This window comes from Corvus moneduloides, chromosome 1, assembly GCF_009650955.1.
Source record: "Corvus moneduloides isolate bCorMon1 chromosome 1, bCorMon1.pri, whole genome shotgun sequence".
NCBI lineage: Eukaryota > Metazoa > Chordata > Aves > Passeriformes > Corvidae > Corvus > Corvus moneduloides.
Window position 1 is genome coordinate 123,450,074 of NC_045476.1, and position 17,761 is coordinate 123,467,834.

Below are 17,761 nucleotides of genomic sequence, written 5' to 3' on the forward strand. Positions count from 1 at the left end.
CCCAGCTCCCAGTCCCTAAACCCAGCTCTCGATCCCTAAAACCCAGCTCTCGGTCCCTAAACCCAGCTCCCGGTCCCTAAAACCCAGCTCCCAGTCCCTAAATCCAGCTCCCAGTCCCTAAACCCAGCTCCCAGTCCCTAAACCCAAAAATGACCCCAAAAGTGACCCCAAAGGTGGCCCCGAGCCCAGAGCAGCCCCGGAATCGCGTTTGGGTCACGCAGCCTTTTACAGGTGTAGGAACCCCGAGTGCCGCGAGGATTTCTCTGCCTGTTTTTAGGGGGTTTTACCCCCCTGAACAGCGCTGGTTTGGCTTCAAACCTTGGGAAAAATTCCCAACAGTCAGACAAGAACTGGAAAATGCAGTGGCGGGAATGCCGAGTGAGATTGTCCCAGGGTGAAAGATTCAGAGGTTTTGGGCTTCTCTTTGTAGTGAATAGATAGGAGTAAAAAAATACCAAAAAATCTAAAAATATCTTTGTAGTAAATAGATCAGAGTAAAAAATATCAAAATATCAGGAGGATTGCTGTTGTTCTTTGAAGCTTCTTCTCCTTCTACCACTCCGTATTTTGCAGTAAAAGTAGTTTGGGATGATTGGATGGAAAATTCCGCAGCTCCTGCCCGCGTTACCGAATAATTGGTAGGAAAGTGAAAATAATGTACGTTTTAGAGTCGGAGCTGAAGGCGGTGCTGGTCGGTCCCGCTGGCGGGCGGGACCCCGCGAGCGGCCGCGACCTGCGCGGAGCCGGCTCCGTTCGTGTTTTTGTGGCCTAAATGTCGCCGTGTGTGAGGGACCGGCCCTGGCCGCCGAACCTCTCCCTATGTCCCGCCTTTTCCGGTAGCATACCCGCACCCCATTGGCTCGTTTCCTCCCCGCCTCTGTTTTCCCGGCGCTGATTGGCTGTTACACCCGTCAATCCCGCCGTTGCCAAGCGACGCGGCGCCATGGCGGCGGAGACGAAGGAAGCCGCGGCGATGGCGGAGGCGAGCAGCGAGGCCGCGGCGGCCACGGCGCTGTCGGAGCTCACGGCGCTGCTCTCCCCATCCTCTCCCGCCGCTCCCGAAGCGGCCGAGGCCGCGCTGGCTCTGTCCGGCAGCGCCTCAGGCCGGGCGCTGCTGGCCTCCAACCCCGCGGCCTTATCGGCCTTGGCCGCCATGGCCGCCTCGGCCTCGCGTGGTGCCCACACGGCCTTGGCCGCTCTGGTGAACGCGTCCGCCGAGCCCGCGGCGCTGGAGCCGCTTCTCGCGGCTCTGCCGCCGTTGCTGCCGCTTGTCCCGAGCTCCGGAGCCGTTTGCGGGCTCCTGGCCAACTTGAGCCGCGAGCCCGAGGCGGCCCCGCGGGTGCTGCGGGCGCTGGGCCCCGGCGCGGAGCCGCTGCTGAGGGCGCTGAGCGGGGCCCGGCCCCCGGCGGAGCTCGGGGCGCTGCTCTGCAACCTCAGCCAAGCGCCCGAGGGCCGCCGAGTGCTGCTGGATCGCTCCCGGTGAGGGAAAATCGGGGGTGAAAGGGGGAAAATCGGGGATAAAAGGGTGGGAAGGGTGGGCGGGAGTGTCCCGGTGGGGCGGGAGCTGAGGCGCGGGGCCGTGGGGGATCTGCGGAGCTGCTGGAGCGCTCCCGGTGAGGGAAAAATGGGGAGAAAAGGGGGTAAAATGGGGATAAAAGTGGGAAAATCGGGGGTAAAAGGGGGAAAAATGGGATAAAAGGGGTAAAAATGGGCTAAAAGGGTGAGCGGGAGTGTCCCGCTGGGGCGGGGCCGTGAGGGCTCGGCCGAGCTGAGGCGCGGGGCCGTGGGGGCTCTGCGGAGCTGCTGGAGCGCTCCTGGTGAGGGAAAAATGGGGAGAAAAGGGGAAAATCGGAATAAAAGGGGGAAAAATTGGGATAAAAGTGTGGGAAATGGGGACGAAAGGGGGCAAAATGGGCTAAAAGGGTGAGCGGGAGTGTCCCGCTGGGGCCCGGGCTCGGCCGAGCTGAGGCGCGGGGCCGTGGGGGCTCTGCGGAGCTGCTGGAGCTCTCCCCGTGAGGGAAAAATGGGAATAAAAGGGGGAAAATCGGGAATAAAAGGGGGAAAAAATTGGGATAAAAGGGTGAAAATCGGGAATAAAAGGGGGCAAATTTGGGATAAAAGGGTGTTAAGGGTGAGCGGGAGTGTCCCGGTGGGGCGGGAGCTGAGGCGCGGGGCCGTGGGGGATCTGCGGAGCTGCTGGAGCGCTCCCGGTGAGGGAAAAATGGGGAGAAAAGGGGGTAAAATGGGGATAAAAGTGGGAAAATCGGGGGTAAAAGGGGGAAAAATGGGATAAAAGGGGTAAAAATGGGCTAAAAGGGTGAGCGGGAGTGTCCCGCTGGGGCCCGGGCTCGGCCGAGCTGAGGCGCGGGGCCGTGGGGGCTCTGCGGAGCTGCTGGAGCTCTCCCCGTGAGGGAAAAATGGGAATAAAAGGGGGAAAATCGGAATAAAAGGGGGAAAAATTGGGATAAAAGGGTGAAAATCGGGAATAAAAGGGGGCAAATTTGGGATAAAAGGGTGTTAAGGGTGAGCGGGAGTGTCCCGGTGGGGCGGGAGCTGAGGCGCGGGGCCGTGAGGGCTCTGCGGAGCTGCTGGAGCGCTCCCGGTGAGGGAAAATCGGGGATAAAAGGGGGAAAATTGGGATAAAAGTGGGAAAATTGGGGATAAAAGGGGGAAAAATCGGGATAAAAAGTGGGAAAATTGGGGGTAAAAGGGTGTTAAGGGTGAGCGGGAGTGTCCCGCTGGGGCGGGAGCCGAGGCGCGGGGCCGTGGGGGCTCTGCGGAGCTGCTGGAGCGCTCCCGGTGAGGAAAGATCGGGGATAAAATGGGGCAAAATGGGAAAAAAGGGGGAAAAATTGGGATAAAAAGGGGGGAAATCGGGAATAAAAGGGTGGGAAATGGGGATAAAAGGGGGCAAAATGGGCTAAAAGGGTGAGCAGGAGTGTCCCGCTGGGGCGGGAGCTGAGGCGCGGGGCCGTGAGGGCTCTGCGGAGCTGCTGGAGCGCTCCCGGTGAGGGAAAATCGGGGATCAAAGGGGGGAAAAATTGGGATAAAAGGGGTGAAAAAATGGGATAAAAGGGGGAAAATCGGGAACAAAAGGGTGAGCGGGAGTGTCCCGCTGGGGCCCGGGCTCGGCCGAGCTGAGGCGCGGGGCCGTGAGGGCTCTGCGGAGCTGCTGGAGCGCTCCCGGTGAGGGAAAAATGGGGAAAAAAATGAGGATAAAAGTGGGAAAATCGGGACTAAAAGGGTGTTAAGGGTGACCTGGCGTGCCCCGCAGGCCGCTGGTGCCGCGGCTGCTGCCGCTCATCCGGAGCCCGGACTCGGCTGAGCTGCGGCGCGGGGTCGTGGGGGCTCTGCGGAACTGCTGCTTCGAGCACGGTAAAAATCCTGGGAATGCGGCCTTGGGAATGCGGGAATGCGGCTGGGAGGGGCCTGGGAGAGGGCCTGGGAGCGGCTGATCCCGGGAAAAGCGGGCTTGGGGGGATCCGGGGGGGGATCCGGGGTGGGATCTGCTCCCAGGGAACGGGGATAGGAGCACAGGAATTCCCTGGGTTTTTTCCAGGTTTAAGGAATTCCAGGGGTTTTTTCCGGCTTTTAGGAATTCCCAGGGTTTTTTCCAGCTTTTAGGAATTCCTTGGGTTTTTTCCAGCTTTAAGGAATTCCCTGGATTTTCCAGCTTTAAGGAATTCCCGGGGGTTTTTTCCAGGTTTAGGGAATTCCTGCCCCTTTTTCCAGGTTTAGGGAATTCCCTGATTTTTTCCAGCTTTAAGGAATTCCCTGAGTTTTTCTAGGTTTAAGGAATTTCCTGCCCTTTTTTTCAGATTTAAGCAATTCCCGGGGTCTTTTCCAGCTTTAAGGAATTCCCGGGGTTTTTTTCCAGGTTTAAGGGAATTCCTGCCCCTTTTTCCAGGTTTAGGGAGTTCCCGGGGTCTTTTCCAGCTTTAAGGAATTCCATGGGTTTTTTCCAGGTTTAGGGAATTCCTGCCCCTTTTTCCAGGTTTAGGGAGTTCCCAGGGTTTTTTTCCAGGTTTAAGGAATTCCCGGGGATTTTTCCAGCTTTTAGGAATTCCTTGGGTTTTTTCCAGGTTTAAGGAATTCCCCGGGTTGTTTCCGGCTTTAAGGAATTCCCAGGATTTTCCAGGTTTAGGGAATTCCCGGGGTCTTTTCCAGCTTTAAGGAATTCCCAGGGTTTTTCCAGCTTTAAGGAATTCCTGCCCCTTTTTCCAGCTTTGAGGAATTCCCGGGATTTTTTCCAGGTTTAAGGAATTCCTGCCCTTTTTTAGATTTAAGGAATTCCCAGGGTCTTTTCCAGCTTTAAGGAATTCCCGAGGTTTTTCCAGATTTAAGGAATTCCCGGGGTTTTTTTCCAGGTTTAGGGAAGTCCTGCCCCTTTTTCCAGGTTTAGGGAATTCCCGGGGTTTTTCCAGATTTAAGGAATTCCTGCCCCTTTTTCCAGGTTTAGGGAGTTCCCAGGGTTTCTTTTCCCAGCTTTAAGGAATTCCTGCCCTATTTTAGATGGAAGCAATTCCCTGCTTTTTCCCCCAACTTTGAGGAATTCCCTGCCTTTTTCCAGCTTTTAGGATTTCCATGGATTTCCCAGCTTTAAGGAATTCTCAGGGTTTTTCCAGATTTAAGAAATTCCCTGTGTTCTTTCCAACTTTAAGGAATTCCTGCCCCTTTCCCAGCTTTCAGGAATTCCCTGCCTTTTCCCGGGATTTCCCATCCCCACCCCAGGCGGATCCCGGCCTCTGACACCATTCCCATCCCTGGGGATTTGGGATCCCCATTCCCAGGATTTGGGCTCCCATTCCCAGGATTTGGGCTCCCATTCCAGGATTTGGGCTCCCATTCCCAGGATTTGGGCTCCCATTCCCGGATTTGGGATCAGGGCCGGGATTTGGGATTTTGGGGATTGTTTGGGGATTTTTTTGGGATTTTTTTGGGGAATTTTTTGGGGAATTTTGGGGATTCTTTGGGGGAATTTTGGGGATTTTGGGGGGATTTTTCGGGATTTTTGGGGATTTTTTGGGGATTTCCCATCGCTGTGGGATTTGGGATGGGCTCAGGGCCGGGATTTGGGATTTTGGGGCGATTTTGGGGGGATTTTTTTGGGGATTTTTTTGGGATTTCCCATCGCTGGGGGTGTGGGATGGGCTCAGGGCTGGGATTTGGGCTCCCATTCCCAGATTTGGGCTCCCATTCCCAGATTTGGGATCAGGGCCGGGATTTGGGATTTTGGGGATTTTTTGGGGGATTTTTTGGGGATTTTTTTTGGGAATTTTGGGGATTTTTTGGGGGATTTTTTGGGGATTTTTTGGGGATTTCCCATCGCTGGGGGTGTGGGATGGGCTCAGGGCCGGGATTCGGGCTCCCATTCCCGATTTTCCCTCTGGAATTCCCAGATTGCCACGCGTGGCTGCTGAGCCCGGCGCTGGAGGCGCTCCCGGCGCTGCTGCTGCCGCTCGCCGGCCCCGAGGAGCTGCCCCCGCACGAGACGGAGCGTGAGCGGCGTTCGGGGCGTTTGGGGGGGTTTGGGGGGTTTTGGGACATTTTTTGGAATTTTTGGGGATTTTTGGGGAATTTTTTGGGATTTTTTAAGGGTTTTTTGTGGAATTTTGGGGGATTTTTGGGGATTTTTTGGGTAATTTTGGGGGAATCTCTGGGGATTCTTGGGGGATGTTTTGGGGGGTTTTGGGGGGGGGGGTTTGGGGATTTTTGGGGATTTTTGCGATTTTTTGGGAATTTTTTTGGGAATTTTCGGGAACTTTGGGGGTTTTTGAGGAATATTTTTGGATTTATTTGTGGATTTTTTGGGGAATTTTGGGGATTTTTGGGGATTTTTAGGGGGATTTTGGGGGAATTTTGGGGATTTTTTGAGGATTTTTTGGGGATTTTTTTGGGGATTTTGGGGAAATTTTGGGGGATTTTTTGGGGATCTTTTGGGATTTTTGGGGGATTTTTAGTGATTTTTTAGGATTTTTTTTGGAATTTTGGGGATTTTGGGTGAATTTTGGGGATTTTTGGGGAATTATGGGGAATTTTGGGGATTTTTAATGGATTTTTTTGGGAATTTTTTTGGGAACTTTGGGAATTTTTTGGGAATTTTGGGGGGATTTTTTTGGGAATTTTGGGGAATTTTTGGGGAATTTGGGGGAATTTTTTGGGAAGTTTGGGGATTTTTGGGGGATTTTTTTTTGATTTTTGGGGACAGGGGAATTTTGGGGATTTCTTCTGGGATTTTTTTGAATTTTTGGGTAATTTTGGGGATTTTTTGGGATTTTCTTGGGATTTTTTGGGAATTTTGGGGATTTTTTTGGGATTTCCCATTGCTGGGGGTGTGGGATGGGATCAGGGCCGGGATTTGGGGGATTTTTGGGGATTTTTTGGAATTTTGGGGATTTTTTGGGGGAACTTTTGGTTAATTTTTGGGATTTTTTGGGGGGACTTTGGGGATTTTTGGGGAATTTTGGGGCTCCGGCGAGGATTTGGGGGATCCAAGCAGGAATTTTTGGGTTCAGGGACGACTTGGGGAGTTCGAGAAGGAATTTTGGGGTTAAATGAGGGATTTTGGGGTTAAATGAGGGATTTTGGGGGTTCCCATGAGGGATTTTGGGGTTAAATGAGGGATTTTTTTGGTTCAATGAGGATTTTTTGGCTCTTTGAGCGGGAATTTTGGGGTTCAATGCGGAGTTTTGGCTCTTTCAGAAGGAGTTTTGGGGTAAAATGAGGATTTTGGGGTTCCAAGCAGGAATTTTGGGGTTGAATGAGGAATTTTGGCTCTTTGAGCAGCACTTTTGGGGTTAAATGGGGACTTCTGGGGTTAAATGAGAATTTTTGGGTTCCGAGCAGGAATTTTGGGGCTTTGAGGGGGAATTTTAGGGTTAAATGAGGATTTTTGGCTCTTTCAGAAGGAATTTTGGGGTTCAATGAGCACTTTTGGGGTTCAATGAGGAATTTTGGGGTTAAATGGGGACTTTTGGGGTTCAGTGGGGACTTTTGGGTTCCAAGCAGGAATTTTGGGGTTCAATGAGCACTTTTGGGGTTCAATGAGGACTTTTGGCTCTTTGAGCACCACTTTTGGGGTTAAATCACCACTTTTGGGGTTCAATGAGCAATTTTGGGGTTCAATGCCCATTTTTGGGTTCCCAGCAGCACTTTTGGGATTCAATGAGGATTTTTGGGTTCCAAGCAGCACTTTTGGGGCTTTGAGAAGGAATTTTAGGTTTAAATGAGGATTTTTGGCTCTTTGAGAAGGAATTTTGGGGTTCAATGAGCACTTTTGGGGTTCAATGAGGATTTTTGGGTTCCAAGCAGGAATTTTGGGGTCCAATGCCCACTTTTGGGGCACAATCCCCACTTTTAGGGTCCAATGCCCACTTTTGGGGTTCAATGAGGATTTTTGGGTTCCAGGCAGGAATTTTGGGTCCAATCCCCACTTTTGGGGCGCAATCCCCACTTTTAGGGTCCAATCCCCACTTTTGGGGTCCAATCCCCACTTTTGGGGCGCAATCCCCACTTTTGGGGTTCAATGAGGATTTTTGACTTCCAAGCAGGAATTTTGGTGTTCAATGCCCACTTTTGGGGCCCAATCTCCACTTTTGGGGTTCAATGAGGATTTTTGGGTTCCAAGCAGGAATTTTGGGGTTCAATCCCCACTTTTGGGGCCCAATGCCCCCTTTTGGGGCCCAGTGCCCCCTTTTGGGGTCCAAACCCCACTTTTGGGGTGTTTTCCCGTGGCAGAGCTGCCCCTGGAGCTGCAGTTCCTGCCCCCGGAGCAGCGGCGCGAGGAGGAGCCGGAGATCCGCCGGATGCTGCTGGAAACGCTGCTGCTGGTGGGGATTTGGGGCAAAATCCTGGGAAAAAGGGAGTTTGGGAATTGGGAATGGGGTGAAATCCCGGGAAAAAGGGGTTGGGATTTGGGAATGGGGCAAAATCCTGGGAAAAAGGGAGTTTGGGAATCTGGGAATGGGGGAAAATCCTGGGAAAAAGGGAGTTTGGGAATTGGGAATGGGGGAAAATCCTGGGAAAAAGGGGATTTGGGAATCTGGGAATGGGGGAAAATCCCGGGAAAAAGGGAGTTTGGGAATTGGGAATGGGGGAAAATCCTGGGAAAAAGGGGATTTGGGAATCTGGGAATGGGGGAAAATCCCGGGAAAAAGGGGTTGGGATTTGGGAATGGGGCAAAATCCTGGGAAAAAGGGAGTTTGGGAATCTGGGAATGGGGGAAAATCCTGGGAAAAAGGGAGTTTGGGAATTGGGAATGGGGGAAAATCCTGGGAAAAAGGGGATTTGGGAATCTGGGAATGGGGGAAAATCCCGGGAAAAAGGGGTTGGGATTTGGGAATGGGGCAAAATCCTGGGAAAAAGGGAGTTTGGGAATCTGGGAATGGGGGAAAATCCTGGGAAAAAGGGAGTTTGGGAATTGGGAATGGGGGAAAATCCTGGGAAAAAGGGGATTTGGGAATCTGGGAATGGGGGAAAATCCCGGGAAAAAGGGAGTTTGGGAATCTGGGAATGGGGCAAAATCCTGGGAAAAAGGGAGTTTGGGAATCTGGGAATGGGGGAAAATCCCGGGAAAAAGGGAGTTTGGGATTTGGGAATGGGGCAAAATCCTGGGAAAAAGGGGTTGGGATTTGGGAATGGCCGGGCTGGGGTCTGGGGGGGTTCCAGGGGGAATTTTGGGGTTCCAGGAGGGATTTTGGGGTTTTGAGAAGGAATTTTGGGGTTCACTGAGGACTTTTGGGAGTTCCCATGAGGAATTTTGGGGTTACAAGAGGATTTTTGGGGTCCAAGAAGGACTTTTGGGGCTTCAGTGAGGACTTTTGGGGTCAAATGAGGAATTTTGGGGTCAAATGAGGATTTTTGGGGTTGAATGAGGACTTTTGGGGTTAAATGAGGACTTTTGGGGCTTTGAGAAGGAATTTTGGGGTTCAGTGATCACTTTCGGGGTTTCAACTGGGATTTTTGGGGTTCAATGCCCACTTTTGGGGTTCAGTGATCACTTTTGGGGTTCCCTGCCCACTTTTGGGGTTTCAATTGGGATTTTTGGGGTTCAATGAGGATTTTTGGGGTTCAATGAGCACTTTTAGGGTTCAATGCCCATTTTTGGGGTTGAATGAGCACTTTTGGTGTTCAATGATCACTTTTGGGGTTCAATGAGGATTTTTGGGGTTAAATGAGGATTTTTAGGTTTCAATGCCCACTTTTGGGGTTCAATGAGCACTTTTGGGGTTCAGTGCTCACTTTTGGGGTTTCAGTTGGGATTTTTGGGGTCGAATGAGGATTTTGGGGTTCAGTGCCCACTTTTGGGGTTTCACTTGGGATTTTTGGCAGCTCTCGGCCACCGGCGCCGGGCGGCTGCAGCTGCGCTCCCGAGGCTCCTTCGCGCTGCTGCGGGAGCTCCACGCGTGGGAGAAGCACCCGGGGGTGCTCCGCGTCTGCCGCCAGCTCATCCAGGTGAGCCCGCGGGGGAGAGGGCGTTGCGGGGTGAAATGAGGAGTTTCGGGGTGAAATGAGGACTTTTGGGGGTTAAATGAGGAATTTTGGGGGGTTGAGAAGGAATTTTGGGGTGAACTGAGGAGTTTTGGGGGTTAAATGAGGAATTTTGGGGATTTGAGAAGGACTTTTGGGGTTCAATGAGGAGTTTTGGGGTTAACTGAGGAGTTTTGGGGGTTAAATGAGGAATTTTGGGGATTTGAGAAGGACTTTTGGGGTTCAATGAGGAGTTTTGGGGTTAACTGAGGAGTTTTGGGGGTTAAATGAGGAATTTTGGGGATTTGAGAAGGACTTTTGGGGTTCAATGAGGAGTTTTGGGGTTAACTGAGGAGTTTTGGGGGTTAAATGAGGAATTTTGGTGCTTTGAGAAGGAATTTTGGGGTTCAATGAGGACTTTTGGGGGTTCCATGAGGAATTTTGGGGTTCAATGAGAAGTTTTGGGGCTTTGAGAAGGAATTTAGGGGGGTTCAATGAGGAATTTTGGGGGTTCCCATGAGGAATTTTGGGGGTTTGAGAAGGAATTTTGGGGTTGAATGAGGACTTTTGGGGTTAAATGAGGAGTATTTGGGGGTTCCCATGAGGAATTTTGGGGGTTTGACAAGGAATTTTGGGGTTCAATGAGGACTTTTGGGGTTCAGTGAGGACTTTTGGGGGTTCAGTGAGGACTTTTGGAGGTTCCAAGCAGCACTTTTGGGGTTCAATGAGCACTTTTGGGGTTCGATGACCACTTTTGGGGTTCAATGAGCACTTTTGGGGTTCCATGAGCACTTTTGGGGTTCGATGAGCACTTTTGGGGTTCAATGAGCACTTTTGGGGTTCCATGAGCACTTTTGGGGTTCGATGACCACTTTTGGGGTTCCATGAGCACTTTTGGGGTTCCATGACCACTTTTGGGGTTCGATGACCACTTTTGGGGTTCGATGAGCACTTTTGGGGTTCGATGACCACTTTTGGGGTTCCATGAGCACTTTTGGGGTTCAATGAGCACTTTTGGGGTTCCATGACCACTTTTGGGGTTCCATGAGCACTTTTGGGGTTCGATGACCACTTTTGGGGTTCCATGAGCACTTTTGGGGTTCCATGAGCACTTTTGGCGTTCCATGACCACTTTTGGGGTTCCATGAGCACTTTTGGGGTTCGATGACCACTTTTGGGGTTCCATGACCACTTTTGGGGTTCCATGAGCACTTTTGGGGTTCGATGAGCACTTTTGGGGTTCCATGACCACTTTTGGGGTTCCATGAGCACTTTTGGCGTTCCATGACCACTTTTGGGGTTGAACTTTGGGGTTTTGTTCCCCTGCAGGTGCTGATTGGGGACGAGCCCGAGGTGGGCATGGAGAACCTGCTGGAGGTGAAGGTTCCCGAGGAGCTGGAGCGGAGCCTGAGGGCGGCTGACGAGGAGGAGGAGGAGGAGGAGCGGCGCTGGAGGAAGGAGCAGGAGGAGGCACAGGCGGAGAGGAGGTGACGGCGGAAGGAGCCCGGGGGACACGGCGGGGACGCGGTGTGACACCAGGGGTTGCCATGGTGACGGTGACAAGGTGACCCCAAGGGTTGCCATGGTGACGGTGACAATGTGACCTCGAGGAGCCACCGCAAGGAGGGTGTGACACCAAGGGTTGCCATGGTGACAGTGACAACGTGTCCCCAAGGGTTGCCATGGTGACGGTGGCATCGTGTCCCCAAGAAGCCACTGGAGTGACAATGTGTCCCCAAGGGTTGCCATGGTGACAGTGACAATGTTTCTTCAAGGGTTGCCATGGTGACGGTGACATTGTGTCCCCAAGGGTTGCCGTGGTGACGGTGATGTATGTCCCCAAGGGTTGTCATGGCAACAATGACATCGTGTCCTCGAGGAGCCACTGGAGTGACCGTGTGTCCCCAAGGGTTGCCATGGTGACGGTGACATCGTCTCCCCAAGGAGCCACCACAAGGAGGGTGTGACACCAAGGGTTGCCATGGTGATGGTGGCATCGTGTGACCCCAGGGGTTGCCATGGTGACAGTGATGTGTGTCTCCAAGGGTTGCCATGGTGACGGTGACTGTGTGACCCCAGGGGTTGCCATGGTGACAGTGACATCGTCTCCCCAAGGAGCCACCACAAGGACGGTGTGTCCCCAGGGGTTGCCATAGTGACGGTAACCGTGTGACCCCAAGTGTTGCCATGGTGACAGTGACAATGTGACCTCGAGGAGCCACTGGAGTGACCGTGTGACCCCAAGGGTTGCCATGGTGACGGTGACTGTGTGTCCCCAATGGTTGCCATGGTGACAGTGACAGCGTGTGCCCAAGGAGCCCCTGGAGTGACCATGTGTCCCCAAGGGTTGCCATGGTGACGGTGACCGTGTGACCCCAAGGGTTGCCATGATGACCGTGTGTCCCCCCAAGGGTCGCCGTGGAGACAGTGACAACGTGTCCCCAAGGGTTGCCATGGTGACGGTGACCGTGTGTCCCCAAGGGTCACCATGGTGGCCACGTGGTGTCCCCAAGGGTTGCCATGGTGACGGTGACATCGTGTCCCCCCAGTGGTTGCCACGGTGACCGTGTGTGTCCCCCCAATGGTTGCCATGGTGACCGTGTGTCCCCCCCCAGTGGTTGCCATGGTGACCGTGTGTCCCCCCCCCCCCAATGGTTGCCATGGTGACCGTGTGTCCCCCCCCCCCAATGGTTGCCACGGTGACCGTGTGTCTCCCCCCCCCCCATGGTTGCCATGGTGACCGTGTGTCTCTCTCCCCCCCCCAGGGTCACCGTGGTGGCCCTGCCTGTCCCCTCCCCCCCCCAGCCAATAAAAGGCTTTGACCCCAAATCTGGTGGGGGACATTTGGGGGGGGGGGGGAGGGGATTTGGGGACAATGGAGCCGAATTTGGGGACACTGGGGGGGGATTTGGGACGCCAAGGGGGGATTTTGGGGACACTGAGGGGGATTTGGGGACACTGAGGGGGAATTTGGGGACATTGGGGGGGATTTGGGGACATTGGGATGGAATTTGGGGACATCAGGAGGAGATTTGGGGACAATGGGGGGATTTGGGGACACTGAGGGGGGATTTGGGGACAACTGGGAGGGATTTGGGGACATTGGAGCTGAGTTTGGGGACACTGAGGGGGGATTTGGGGACATTGGGATGGAATTTGGGGACAATGGGCAGGATTTGGGACGCCAAGGGGGAATTTTGGGGACATTGGAGCCGAATTTGGGGACATTGGGGGCATTTGGGGCCCTTGGGGGGGATCTGGGGACAATGGAGCTGAGTTTGGGGACACCGAGGGGGGATTTGGGGACAATGGGCAGGATTTGGGACGCCAAGGGGGGATTTTGGGGACATTGAGGGGGATTTGGGGACACTGAGGGGGGGATTTGGGGACAGTGGGATGGATTTGGGGACATTGGGATGGATTTGGGGACATTGGGATGGAATTTGGGGACATTGGGATGGAATTTGGGGACATCAGGAGGAGATTTGGGGACAGTGGGATGGATTTGGGGACACTGAGGGGGGATTTGGGGACACTGAGGGGGAATTTGGGGACAATGGGATGGAATTTGGGGACATCGGGAGGAGATTTGGGGACACTGAGGGGGAATTTGGGGACATTGGGATGGAATTTGGGGACATCGGGAGGAGATTTGGGGACACTGAGGGGGAATTTGGGGACATTGGGATGGATTTGGGGACATCGGGAGGGGATTTGGGGACATTGGGGGCATTTGGGGCCCTTGGGGGGGATTTGGGGACACTGAGGGGGGATTTGGGGACATTGGGATGGAATTTGGGGACAATGGGAGGGGATTTGGGGTCAATGGGATGGAATTTGGGGTCAATGGAGCCGAATTTGGGGCATTGGGATGGAATTTGGGGTCAATGGAGCCGAATTTGGGGTCAATGGGATGGAATTTGGGGTCAATGGAGCCGAATTTGGGGTCAATGGAGCCGAATTCGGGGTCAATGGGATGGAATTTGGGGTCGATGGAGCCAAATTTGGGGACAATGGAGCTGAATTTGGGACATTGGGATGGAATTTGGGGTCGATGGAGCCGAATTTGGGGACAATGGAGCCGAATTTGGGGTCGATGGAGCAGAATTTGGGGTCAATGGGATGGAATTTGGGGTCAATGGAGCCGAATTTGGGGCATTGGGATGGAATTTGGGGTCAATGGAGCCGAATTTGGGGTCAATGGAGCCGAATTTGGGGTCAATGGGATGGAATTTGGGGTCAATGGAGCCGAATTTGGGGCATTGGGATGGAATTTGGGGTCAATGGAGCCGAATTTGGGGTCAATGGAGCCGAATTTGGGGCCATCGCCGTCATTCCCTTCCCGCCCCGCCAGGGGGCGCCAGCACCGCTGGGGGGGGCGGGGCCGCCCCTCACTGCCTGACTCCGCCCCCTTTCCCCGCTCAGCCAATCAGCGCTCGGGATGGGGGCGTGGCCTTGGAGTGACAGGGAGGGGGCGTGGCTTCGGAAGGGGCGTGGCCTCCGCACCCGGAAGCGGCGCCGGGCGGGTCCCGGTGAGTGCCGGGTGGGGGGGGGGAAATTTGGGACGGGGGATTTCGGATCGGGAATTTGGGAATATTTGGGATGGAGAAGGAAAAGGAGGAGGAGGAGGAGGAGGATGGGGCGGCGGGGGGAAATCTGGCGGGAGCTGCCGGAGATTCCCGGGAAACTCCCAAGGCCTGCGCGGGACCCCCCCCGCCCCATTTTGGGACCTCCCTGTCCCTCTTTTCCCCCCATTCCCAATGGGAAAATCCCCCCCCCATGGGGATCCCGCTTTGGGATGAGGCTCCGACCCCCCCCCACCCCTCACCTGCCCCAGGTGCGGCCCCTCCCCCGCTTTTCCCATCCCAGGAGGGGGGGGGAAAAAAAACAACAACCCACGAAAATCCCAAATTTGGGATGAAACCCCCCAAAAAGGAGGGGGGGGGGGGGGGGGGGGTTGGGAATCCTTTCCTAAAATTCCCGAGGGGGGGGAGGAAAAAAATCCCGGCGCCCCTGGCAAGGGCAGGGAACGGATCCCTTCGGAGCCGGCTCGTCCGGAGCAGCTGGAAAACTCTGGAATGTCATCCCTGGGATGCGCCCGGCCTGAAAATTCCCTGGGCTTTTTTCCTCCCTTTTTCCCCCTTTCCCCCCTTTTTCCGGCTTTTCCCCCTTTCCCCCCCATTTTTTCACCCTTTTTTCCCCATTTTTTCACCCTTTTTCCCCCCTTCCCCCCCTTTTCCCCCATTTTTCCCTCATTTTTCCTCCTTTTTTCCCCTTTTCCCCCCTTTTTTTCCCGCCTTTCCCCCCTTTTTCCCAATTTTTTCCCCTTTTCCCCCCGTTTTTTTCCCCTTTTTCCCCCTTTTCCCCACTTTCTTCCCCCTTTTTCCCATTTTCCCCCATTTTCCCCCCTTTTTTCCCCCTTTTTTCCCCCTTTTTTCCCCCTTTTTCCCCCTTTTTTTCCCGTTTCCCCCTTTTTCCCCTTTTTCCCCATTTTCCCCCCCTTTCCTCCCTTTTTCCCCATTTTCCCCCCATTTTTTCCCCCTTTCCCCCCCTTTTTTTCCTTTTCCCCCCTTTTCCCCCGTTTTCCCCCTTTTTCCCCTTTTTCCCCCTCTTCCCCTTTTCCCCCATTTTTCCCCTTTTCCCCCCCTTTTTCCCCCCTTTTTCCCCCTTTTCCCCCCTTTTCCCCCCTTTCCCCCCATTTTTCCCCTTTTTCCCCCATTTTTCCCCCCTTTTTTCCCCATTTTCCCCATTTCTCTCCATTTCCCCCCATTTTCCCCCATTTCCCCCTTTTCCGCCTATTTTCCCCTTTATCCCGCTTTTTTCCCCTTTATTTCCTCTTTCCCCCCCTTTTTCACCCTTTTTTCCCAGTTTTTTCACCCTTTTCCCCCCTTTCTTCCCCTTTTCCCTCACTTTTTTCCCCTTTTTTCCCCCCTTTTTCTCCCTTTTCCCCCATTTTTTCCCCTTTTTCTCCCTTTCCCCCCCTTTTTCCCTCTTTTTCCCCCTTTTCCCCCTTCTTCCCCCTTTTTTCCCCCCTTCCCCCTCCTTTTTGCCCCCTTTTTCCCAATCTTTCCCCTTTACCCCCCTTTTTTTCCTTTTTCCCTTTTTTCCCCCTTTTCCCCCTTTTTCCCCCTTTTTTCCCCCTTTTCGGGTTTTAGGGGTTTTTTTGGGATTGGGATTCCCGGGAATGGGTTTGGGGTTTGGATTCCCAGGAATGGGTTTGGGGTTTTTTTGGGATTCCCAGGAATGGGTTTGGGGGTTTTTTTGGGATTGGGATTCCCGGGATTTGGTTTGGGGGTTTTTTTGGGATTGGGATTTCTGGGAATGCGTTTTGGGGTTTTTTTTGGGATTGGGATTCCCAGGAATGGGTTTTGGGGGGTTTTTTTTGGGATTGGGATTCCTGGGAATGGGTTTGGGGTTTGGATTCCCAGGAATGGGTTTGGGGTTTTTTTGGGATTCCCAGGAATGGGTTGGGGGGTGGTTTTTTTGGGATTGGGATTCCCAGGAATGGGGTTTGGGTTTTTTTTTGGGGATTCCCAGGAATGGATTTGGGGGTTTTTTTGGGATTGGGATTCCCAGGAATGAGTTTTTGGGGTTTTTTTGGGGATTGGGGGGGATGTGAACCCCTTTTCCCACTCTCAGGAGGACCCTCGGGAAGAGGCGCAGGAATCCCGGGACGCGGCGGCTCCCACCTGGATAAGGAAGGATCCCATGGAAGCTCCCGGAATTCCCGAACTTCTCCCGGCCTGGCTGTGCCCTGACGCGGAATTCCCGGCGGGAGCAGCGGCTCCTTCCTCGTTCCCAGCGGGATCGGAATCGCTGCCCTGAATTCCCACTGAATTCCCATTTCATTCCCACCGGGATCAGCCCCTTCCCATTGAATTCCCGCCGGGATCAGAGATTCCCGTTTCATTCCCACCGGGATCAGCCCCTTCCCATTGAATTCCCACTGGGATCAGAGATTCCCATTTAATTCCAATCCAGATCAGAGATTCCCGTTTGATTCCCAGTGGGATCAGAGATTCCCATTGAATTCCCAGTGGGATCAGAGATTCCTGTTTAATTCCCACCTGGCTCAGAGATTCCCATTAAATTCCCACCCGGATTTGAGCTTCCCATTGAATTCCCAGTGGGATCATCCCCTTCCCGTTGAATTCCCAGTGGGATCAGAGATTTCCGTTTAATTCCCAGTGGGATCAGCCCCTTCCCATTGGATTCCCATCGGGATCAGAGATTCCCATTGAATTCTGATCCAGATCAGAGATTCCCATTGGATTCCCAGTGGGATCAGAGCCTCCCTCTCCTTTCCCATCGGGATCAGAGCCTCTGTCCCCATTCCCAGTGGGATCAGAGATTCCCATTGAATTCCCAGTGGGATCAGAGATTCCCGTTTAATTCCGATCCAGATCAGAGATTCCCACTGAATTCCCAGTGGGATCAGCCCCTTCCCATTGGATTCCCATTGGGATCAGAGATTCCCATTGAATTCTGATCCAGATCAGAGATTCCCATTGGATTCCCAGTGGGATCAGAGCCTCCCTCTCCTTTCCCATCGGGATCAGAGCCTCTGTCCCCATTCCCAGTGGGATCAGAGATTCCCATTGAATTCCCAATGGGATCAGAGATTCCCGTTTAATTCCGATCCAGATCAGATATTCCCATTGAATTCCCAGTGGGATCAGAGATTCCCATTGAATTCCCAGTGGGATCAGAGATTCCCGTTTAATTCCGATCCAGATCAGAGATTCCCATTGAATTCCCAGTGGGATCAGCCCCTTCCCATTGGATTCCCATTGGGATCGGAGATTCCCATTGAATTCCGATCCAGATCAGAGATTCCCATTGAATTCCCAGTGGGATCAGAGATTCCCATTGAATTCCCACTGGGATCAGAGATTCCCATTGAATTCCCAGTGGGATCAGCCCCTTCCCATTGAATTCCCACCGAGATCAGAGATTCCCATTGAATTCCCATCGGGATCAGAGCCTCTGTCCCCATTCCCACCTGGAATCAACCCCTTCCCATCCCATCCCATCCCATCCCATCCCATCCCATCCCATCCCATTCCCATCCCATCCCATTCCCATCCCATCCCATCCCATCCCCCTTCTCCCTGGAATTCCCATCCCAGCGTGGAACAATAGGTTCTCCGGGGAATCCCGGGCGCCCGCCCTTCCCGGGAAAGCTGGAGACGCGGAGCATGATGGAATCCCGCATCCGGCGTGAGTGCAGCCGGCCATTCCCGCCTTTTCCCGTGGGAATGGGAATTCCGGCCGGATCGGGGGGTGGGAGCAG

The 17,761-nt window shown here is 53.6% G+C and overlaps 2 protein-coding genes across 10 annotated transcripts in view; both read left to right on the plus strand.

Moving 5' to 3' along the window:
* Positions 1-161: 161 nt before the first annotated feature.
* Positions 162-11,796, plus strand: HGH1 (HGH1 homolog). Of its 6 annotated transcripts, XR_004243341.1 has the most exons (7): positions 909-1,479; positions 3,275-3,375; positions 5,400-5,498; positions 7,738-7,829; positions 9,331-9,453; positions 10,798-11,044; positions 11,109-11,796. XR_004243341.1 is itself a non-coding variant. In XM_032125586.1 (6 exons), the coding sequence occupies exons 1-6, from the start codon at positions 944-946 to the stop codon at positions 10,957-10,959; spliced, it is 1,113 nt and encodes a 370-aa protein (XP_031981477.1). In that variant the 5' UTR covers positions 910-943; the 3' UTR covers positions 10,960-11,163. The 6 variants fall into 6 exon arrangements, 4 of the variants coding, with proteins under 4 accessions (XP_031981492.1, XP_031981502.1, XP_031981510.1 ...); XM_032125586.1 differs by having other exon boundaries at positions 910-1,479; positions 10,798-11,163; XM_032125601.1 differs by lacking the exon at positions 9,331-9,453 and having other exon boundaries at positions 904-1,479; positions 10,798-11,163.
* Positions 11,797-16,486: 4,690 nt separating this feature from the next.
* Positions 16,487-17,761, plus strand: part of MROH1 (maestro heat like repeat family member 1) — a 76,161-nt gene continuing 74,886 nt past the window's right edge. For all 4 annotated transcript variants that reach the window (XR_004243338.1, XR_004243339.1, XM_032125521.1 and 1 more), the window contains exon 1: positions 16,487-17,688. Coding sequence is in view for 2 of the 4 variants with exons in the window: in XM_032125521.1 (XP_031981412.1) it covers positions 17,667-17,688 (22 nt within the window). In the remaining 2 variants the exon portion in view is untranslated. The remainder of the gene's footprint in view (positions 17,689-17,761) is intronic.